Consider the following 9661-nt stretch of genomic DNA (forward strand, 5'->3'; position numbering starts at 1 on the left):
TTACAGATGGAAGTAGAAAAAAAAAATTCAATTGTTTTATCATGTGTATATTCCCATAAACTTATAAGTCAACTTGTTTTGAATTTGTTGTCTGACAGTTAAGGTTTTTTTTTTAATTATAAGTATATATTATTATAAGTACTACAGTTACAGTTTTTATAGATTCCCTTGCTTTTTTGTTTAATCGAAAGGTGTTATAGAGTTATAAGGTCTTGCCGGCAATAAAAATTAGAATTCAATTTGCTGACATTTCGAAATATATAATTTTTTCATCAGGGCTCAATAACAAAATTAAAATATTTTAATTTGGACTTAAAAATGTGGGTTTTATTGCCTGGTTGTAGTTGATTCAACGCGATTTTTTTTTTGCAATTTTATTAACATCGAGAAAAAATGTTCTTTTAAAACATTTCCAGAGACGCTCTTACCTACATAAAGGCGTTTTATTGCGATCAAGAAATCAGCGAATTTTTGGGAAACAAAAGTCCATTTTCCAAAAAATTATTAGCGAAAAAAAAGTTTTGTATGATGGGAAGTAAAAACATTATTTTCCATTCCAAAAAAATATTAATTCCATACTGACCCACTTATTCATACTTAATTGCAAGTGATTTCCCTTGCGTAGGAAATAAAAGCAACGGTAAGTTAAAACATAAATTATATTTCCGATATGCGTAATTTGTATTATGACATAATAACATAATAGTTTCTTTGGAAAATTCATTGCATTGATTTTTCGTCCAGTCCGGGTTGTGACCAAATATATCCAGTTGAAGTCATAGAACAAAATGCATTATAGTAACGTCCAGGTGCTCTACAAAATGACCATTCGGGACATTTGCAACGGAAGAGGCTTTGAAATTCTTCTTTGCATACTTCGTTCCACCAGCAAGTTCTCTAAAATAAAATATTTATTTACAAAATTGCGTTTAAAATGTAAGGGTGAACCATAGAGGAATTGTGGTATACAGATGTCTAAGAATACTGAGGAGAATTCAAAGGAATTCCAAAAGAATTATAAGAAATTTTAAGTAATTACATGAATTTAAGTAATTAAATGAATTGTTCGCACTCGTCCTTCTGCGATTTACTCCTTGCTTAATTAGAAAATTAAATAGATAAATAGAATAACTTGATGGAATTTATTAAAATTAATTTATTTGCTTTTTTGAATTTTTTTTGGAACTACATTGTTATCTTTTAATGTTTTTTACATATACATTTTTTATATTCTATTAGAAAAGCCTTTTCCTGAATATTTATAATCATCGCTTTTAGTAAAACAATTTCACTTCCACTATTGCAATTTTTTCGATTGCTTTAATCACCCACTTTACAAACTGTTAAAACCTTTTTATTTTTTATAATTATATTTACTGCCATTTTTCGGCAAGGAAAGAATATCACTTAGAATTTACTCAAGCAAGCAATACACTATATTTGTAACGGTTTGTAGATAGAAACTGTAATTTTAATGAATTACAAAAGGACAAGAAATGTTTTCCAAATTACATTTATCTGCCTTTGGAATCATTACAAAGGAAATAGTAGCGTAAAAAAATTATTTTTAAATATTCCTAACCTCTGTAAGATATCCTCGAACTGAATTGTCGATTCCCCTTTTCCATAATACTTCACCACCCGCTGGATTTAATCCCGCAAAGGAAATAATAAAGCATAACTAGAATCAATAAACCGTTAATCTCCAATAAAATTCAGAAACAATAACAACTCAATTACCTGGAGCAGTGTTTGGAACATTGCATTTTTGAAAGCTTCCGTATATATTGATTAGGTAAAACGCCTAGATCAGCAGATGCAGCGACATCTAAGCGGCTCGACTGTGAAATTTTTACTGGAAACCCGAAACCAAACTGAAATTGTTATTAAAATGAAAACAAACAGACATTTTATCGCAATGAAAAAATAATATTTGCTAATAATTCAAAGGAACAAAAAAATATTCTTTACGTATTAATTGAATCACTTTTATCTTATCCTAATTTATTGCATAGGAAAAGGACTTTTATTAAGGTCGAATGGGATGTCGAAACTTTGGAAAAATGGTAATGATGACTGGCTCTGGCGAGCGGAAGAAAATAATATTACGGAAGAACAGTAAAGAGGTTGGTAACACAAAGACAATGTGGGAAATAACAGAACTCTCTACCAAGAGGAAGAGCACGTGGCGAGGCCACTTCTAGACCGCAAAATTCCTATTATTTTTATAACGTAAAAAATTGTTAGTAAATTTATTTTTTAATAAATACTCTATTATAACAAATAATTGGAAGGCACTTACTAAAAAATTGTAAAAAAATATTTAATTCTATTTAAATGCTCTTGTCTTATTATGTAAGTAAATAATTCTTGTATTCGATTTATTTGTAAGCGAAGAGATCATGTAAGACATAAGCTTCATGATTTAAAATGGTTAAAGATATATTGCTTGTTTTCTTCAAAAACTACTAAAATTGATGCCCGTCATATTTATTGGAAAAACTGACTTGTAGAAACCGCATTCATTTCCGTGGAACCCGCTGCAATTGTCAGTATGAAATGCCTAAAATTAAGAAGTCCATGCTCAGATTAGTCAATCACAGAATGTCTCTCATTGCGCTTTTAAATTTGGTTTAAAAAAGTATCTCTTTCGCGAAACTACCTATATTGTCATTAGTTCTCTTTATTTTATATTGTATGTTTTGCCGTTTTCCTTTTTTGATTTATTGCTTGATTCATAACTTTGTATGTAAAATTGGTATACTAAATTAAATTTGCATTGTCTTCTTACATACTTGGTTAAATTAACGGAGCAGCTGACCTTCGCCGAGTTTAAAATAAAAGCGGTTTTATTTATATAAATAATTTTATATATATTCTTAATAAGTGTTTGTCTAATGTAAATAAATTTTAATGTGAGACAATAATAGTAATTCTGCTAAAAATATCTGTCCTTTTCCTACTGTCCTAGAGTTCTATTTGGTAGTTTTTTCTCATTTTTTATAGAATCTTAATGAAACTTATGATCACAAGTGAAATCTTGATTAGGCAATAAATAATCATTACAGTTTGTGCAGTTGGCATATTGTAAAGCTTCGTCTCCACTTCATGGTTCTGTGATAGCGAGGGATTGCGATGTCTTTTTGATATATATATTAACAATATCTCTTGAGGCCTATCCCAGCGTATTCCAAGAGGAGATTTAGGAAATGTGTTGATGAAAAGGTTCAACACAGCATACTCGAACAGGCGCGTCTATGGTGCAGCTACTGTCGACGACTATCCAAGCTCTTGCCTCCGTGAAGACGAGTTCGGGACCGCTACTTAATTGTCCGAGAAACATTGAAAAAACTGACGGATATTTCACGTACGCAACTATAAACGCTGGTAAGAGGAGGAAACTGCTCCTTATATCATAACCAGCTGCGCACCACTCAGTGTGAATATCTCTCATCTCATCATCATTTTCTCATAAACAAAATTTTCCAGTGAAGTCAGGTCAACTGAAGTGACTCTTTTTAATATTACTTCACTAGGTGACCTTTTAATAAAAGCTAGTGACACTTTTATGAAGCTATTCGGTGTGGTTACTATTTATTGAATGAGTGAAACATACACGGTTAACAAAAACAACATGGCCACAGATAATATAAACTAAAACAATGCCAATGCCAATGCCAATCAGCATTCTAAAAGAATTTGGGGCATATCTTATGGTCGATTTGTCCAATAATTAAATACATATATTGTTTGCAGTCATTGCGTTCTGCAACCAATTATAATTAATAGTTGCGTTTTTTTTTCTCTGTGCTGCTATATTATTAAAAATATCCAAAAACTACACAAGTAATATTCCCGTACCAATTTTTATTCACTCACAAGATTCATTTGGTAAAAGGCATTAAGTAATACATATTTTCGAAATAAAACCCTTTTTGTAATGTAGCAGATATTGGATATAATTAGTTAATTAATTTGGTTAGCTCATGCATTACTTTGTTCCTTAATGATTTATATATTAAACTTGATAAATATTGTTACTCCTGGTTAAATAAAGTTTTATGATAGAAAAGAACTCATGTTATACACTGACCTGCAAAAAATTACAGTCATTTTGGAGAAAAAATTATCACCGAATCGATTCGGTGATAAATTATCCATCTTACTCTATTTGCTTAACTAAATTTAATATTTAATCGGAAGATCTTAGGTTGGCTTTCATTATTTTGTCGGAAAGCAGAAAATGTCTATTATAAACAAAGCCCAATTAATTTTTATTTGTAACTAAAGAAACGAGTAACAATTGACAATATTAAGAAAACCGAGAAATTAATAACGTGTATTCCCTCTTCTTGCGTTTATGACTGCTTGTAATCGACGAGGCATTCCTGCATTAGTAAATCTCTCAGCTCTTGCGCCTTCTTGGAGCTCCTGTAAGTCTTTAATACGTCGTCCCATCTCATCTCAGACATGTTCGATGGGATTCATGTCTGGACTGAGTGATGGCCAGTCAAACCAGCTAATTCTCACCTCATCCAGATATTGACTGGCAATTCTGGCAGTGTGGGGTAGCATTATCGTGCATAAAATGCCCATGGTGATCAACAGTGCTTCTGTGGAAGTCTTTCATCAATACTATCTGGGGCATATCTTTTTCCGGTCCTCCTCCATTCTCTTCGACTTCCACCTGACTCAGTGAGGCAAAAACGGGATTTATCGGAAAACAGTATTTTGTTCCATTCCATTTAGGACAAAAGGTACTCTTGCTATTCAATGCCGTCGTTGAAATGGCGGCCCTACAGCCCACTCTCGTCGTAGCATTGGTAAACATTTTATACAGCACATAGACTGCTACCAACAATTCATGCAATTTCCCGTTTGACTAAAATTTTAGCCACAAAAATAGCGCATAATTGCAGTATGACCAGTTAAATACACCTATTAAATACACATATTAACAATACATTGGAAAGTACCTAAGGCACGAATTTTTAGACAGACCGAACTTACGTTATTTCATAAAAAGTCGAAACTACGATGGCAATAACTGACTGAAGATGACAAATATCTCTATCCACATTTGTCAGAAAGCAAATTATTTCATTGCCTACTAGACCGACGATTCAATCATAAACTTTATTGAAATTATTTGAAATTTCTTGAGTTACCTAAATATTTTGCTCGCCAGTATATAATGACCTTAATTCACTAATTTGCTACCTACAACTTCACGTTGTTCAAGCTTTGGCTCAATAAATGTTTAGACTTGTGCTATTAAAGATTTCTGCTTAATAATGTTTGCACATGTATTCAGCGAAGAGATTGTTGTCGAGATTTAAATTATACTAGTTACGAAATTGTGAAAAGGATTTCGCAAGCATCAGAAGCAATAAATTGTTAACTTATATTTCCATCTAAGTCACGTTCAAATTTCCTAATTAAAAGTGTTTGGGAAATACGCTTTAGCCCCATTTTTGATTGCACTTGATTTACAATTGTCTTTTGTTGAAATATACATAAGTAACACTTTTGCTTATTCTGTTTACCATGCGAACCAGTACGAAGGTAACTCTCATAATTAAATTTGTGGATTATGTAAGTAGAAGAGTTTTATTTATCGCATATTAACTAACTGAATTAGTACAAAACTTGGGTAGGAAAATTCTGGCGCCCATCCAATTCTTAATCAGATTGTAGGAGAAAAACTCTTTTATTTGCGACGCGAAAAACGATAATTTTAAGCTAATGATAATGATGAGGTACAACAAACAGTGTGGTGAAATCTGCACCATAATTCGGAAATGGTTCAAGATTTGACCATCACATTTGCCCCTCTAGCAAAAAAAACCCTAGATTTAGAAAACTATCAAATTTAAGGCTCGATCCTATACCGGATATATAAAAAAAGTTGGTTTTTTAGCTCTCCATCGAATGCAATTAAGATTTCTGATATCTATCTTATTTTTGTGTTAAAAATGTGTATGATTGATTTTTATTTTTTTTAATCCGTTAGCAGATTAATTCAAATTAAAATATAAATATTTTCAGGTTGTTGTTTTTAGGATTGAGATGGATATAAGGAGTCCTAATACCATTTGGTAAAGGACTAAATTCTAATGGCATTCGGAACTACTAACTTTTTCTATATAAAACTTATAAATGTTTGGCGTAAAAGTCATTTAACATTAAAATCGTAGGGAGCATCTTTATTATTATTATTACATTACACTATCTGGAATCTCGACAAAAAAAAATTGCCTCTTTGAAGAGAAAACCATTTTTTTAGTGCAATTAAACAACCATTAGACACGCCTTTCAAATGCATATAATGTCCATTCTCTTAATTGCTTGATCATAAACCGAATAACTTTCCACAACTTAAAATAAAAACTGTCGGTTGGCATCTTCATAATGTGAAATAATGACATTTGAAAATATATAAGATCATGTATGAAAATATAATTTTATTTAAAAAATGTAGAATGTAAATGACGAACATAAATTGTTGACAACCTTATATTTTGAAAACCAAATTAATCATATTTTTAATTAAAAAAAAAATAAATCCCCGAGGTAAAATGAAAATACATCGCAAACAAATGTGATGATGCCTACTGGGTCCCTCCATTTTAAGATTGTTTTTTGGAGCGTATTGTCAAAAATTACTAAATGATATTTTAACAATGATATCTCTAACAGGAAATGTTACGGTGGTGTTTTTTTTTTTCAAATTATTATAATTAATTAATTTATTTGCATGATAATATATCAATTTTGTCAACTATTGACTGGTGTAAAAATCACACTGAAAAAAAAAAAACGTTCATAATTATTCCAACTGCTATCCAAATAAAAGCAAAACTTATAATATTGTGAATATTTTTGTGTTTGTTTATAATAAAATCATTTTTATTAATTTTAAATGAAAGGACAATAATCGAATTTTTTCTTTTGCAAATTTTTTTCTAATTAATACTCGCCTGCAGTTTCCCCCGTAATCTTAAATCATAGCCTTTTAGTTCCTATTTAGGAGATCGTTTAATTACATTTTTCTCCTGCATCGTAAAGTTTGCGGACTGAGCTGCAATTAAAGCTATAAATGCTATATATTTATTAAACATATGTTTTTTACACTTTCTGACCAAGACATAAAACTTCGATTAAAGATAGCGCTTTCTAATGCTAAAGAACATTTCGACCTCCCCATAGCAATAGTATATACATTATTTAGAAACTTTTTCTACATTTAGATCAAACCTTTGTTTTTCATGTTTGTCATTAATGATTAACGTTATACCCGTCGATTAAATCCAATCAAATTTTGGGTGTTTCACTTTCCATTATAATTTTTTTTCACATTTTAAGACTTCTAATTCAGAAGGTTTTGGTAGATCTTTAAAGCTACATGTGTTCGGCATCCGTCACAGCACTCAGTGTGTCATAAAAAAAATAGTATGCAACACGCTTATAAATTGTGTTATTTGTGAAACTTGTATAAGGTAGCGCACTTGGACTTTCGATTGAATATTTCGTCAAATATAATATTTAGTGTCAACACGATCTAATCACAACAAAAAAGGCGAGGGATAAGCCAGGCAGCCAGCGAGATCTCCAAATATAGGATTATTAATAATTAGGTAATTAGTAAAAATACAATAATAGCAATATATGTTTATTTACATTACAATAAATAAATAAAAGTTATTAACTTATTTTGAAATTGTTGTAAATAAACAACAAATAATTTAGATAGAAAAGTTATAAATAATATAAAAGTTTTCTAACAGTCCTATAAGTTAATACTATGGTCACTAATTTAATTATTCTATGTAAATAGAATAATAATGTATGTAATAATAATAATTGCACAGTCACAAGAAAAATTATCAAGGCGGTATTCAATATAGTTACTCATACGTATTATATTATACTTCCAATAATTACTCCTATTAATGGCTCTTTCAATTTTATAAATCAATTCCTTCCCTCGAATGGTTTGCTCCAGAAAGGAAAAAAGAGTGCAAAATTCTTGTTTGAGATTTGCATAAAATTTAAGGAAATATAATCGTGTAACACCTGCCCTTGCATATTCAAAATGGTTCAAAATCCAAGGGAGGGTTGAAATTCATTTGTGTCGTAGTAGTTTCAAATGTCTTGAACCCCTATATTTGTATCAGAAACTTATAACCGGTGCAAATATGCATGAAAGGCAAACTGGGGAATATACCATTGCTTTTTTCACGAAAATTAATATTTTACATTTTGACTCACCCTGTATAAACGATTCGAACATCAAGGACAGGATAAATGACTGAATCACTTTATAAAATTGTTGGCATTGTAAAATTACAGTTGAGTTTAAAAGGGAGTATTTATTAATGCCATAATATACAGGGTGCGTTCAAAATGTAAGATTTCGCACTTATTTATGAATCATCTTGAATATTTGAAAATAATTTTATATTGTTTCTTTTAGTCTCATCTATAAACGCCGTCAAAAATATAGGGTATTGAAAATAGGGGCATTTTTGACCAAAAAATAACCATAAATCCGAAAACACTCAGACCATAACAACCCGACATAGGTTATTAAGTATAAATTTATTAATTAGTTTATTATTATTTATGTCATAATAGACAAAAAATGTTTGATTTCTCACATATTTATGTATATTTTGTATATATGAAAATAATTTAAAATTGTTTCTTTTAGCCTTATCTATAATTTTTCGCAAAAAACAAAAAATAAAAGACATATATTATTTTGACACACTATTTTGACAAACTGTATAAAAGTTGTAATTTATTAAAAAAACTTTTTCGGAATGTCGGATACATGCCTTTAAAAGTGTAAATCATAATCATGATTATCCCTACATTTCTACCCACTTTAATAGGACTAACATCACTCCCATTGAGGTTTATTTTGAAGTTGGCGAAATTACCAAGCTTAACTCTATCTCATCCAAAAATAACCAACCAAAATAACCTCGAAAGATTGACGTTCGAAGGAAATATATCGTTCTTTGGTTTGTTGAACAATGTTTCTAAAAGAGCTCACAACACCCTGATATCGACTTAAAAAATAGGTTTGGAAGAAATTTAATGCTAAGTCACCCAAACTCAAATACTTAAAATTTTATGGTTTACCGCATCAAAAGCTTTACTATAGTCCAAAAGATCCAAACAAAGTTTTTCATTTTTATCGTAGGCATGAAATACGTCATCTACTATGGTCTGCAGAGCTGAAGCGAAGTTGTGGTTGGTTAGCTCGAAATGCAGATTGGGTAGCAGGAAGAATATGTCGATTCCGCATAAGACATGTTAACTGCCTTATAAGTTACAATTTCCAATACCTTGGCTAGGGTAGGCAATATATTAATTCGGCGAAATTGAACTGGAATTCCCCGTGCCACCTTCCAGATCCAAATGACCCATTACAGTAGCATTTGAGAGCTAATACTATCGACGCTTTTGATACTTTTGATAATGGTAACAGCATGAAAGCAGCAACATCGGGACAATACGATTGATTGCTATAGTCATGTTTTATAGACGAGTCAATATTATGATAATTACCACTAAGTTGAGGCATGTGAAAAAATAAATTGCAATCGGGGTTTTATTTTCGAGAGAAAAGTCATAATCAGTATAATTAATA

At 30.7% G+C, this 9661-nt stretch overlaps 1 protein-coding gene across 1 annotated transcript; it reads right to left on the minus strand.

Moving 5' to 3' along the window:
• Positions 1-641: 641 nt before the first annotated feature.
• Positions 642-1844, minus strand: LOC132707314 (uncharacterized). Its single transcript, XM_060679117.1, has 3 exons — positions 1741-1844; positions 1583-1681; positions 642-897 (listed from the first exon to the last, which is right to left on the minus strand). The coding sequence occupies exons 1-3, from the start codon at positions 1759-1761 to the stop codon at positions 721-723; spliced, it is 297 nt and encodes a 98-aa protein (XP_060535100.1). The 5' UTR covers positions 1762-1844; the 3' UTR covers positions 642-720.
• Between the last annotated feature and the right edge of the window lie 7817 nt (positions 1845-9661).

This window comes from Cylas formicarius, unplaced genomic scaffold, assembly GCF_029955315.1.
Source record: "Cylas formicarius isolate icCylForm1 unplaced genomic scaffold, icCylForm1.1 PGA_scaffold_10__41_contigs__length_53128322, whole genome shotgun sequence".
Lineage (NCBI taxonomy): Eukaryota > Metazoa > Arthropoda > Insecta > Coleoptera > Brentidae > Cylas > Cylas formicarius.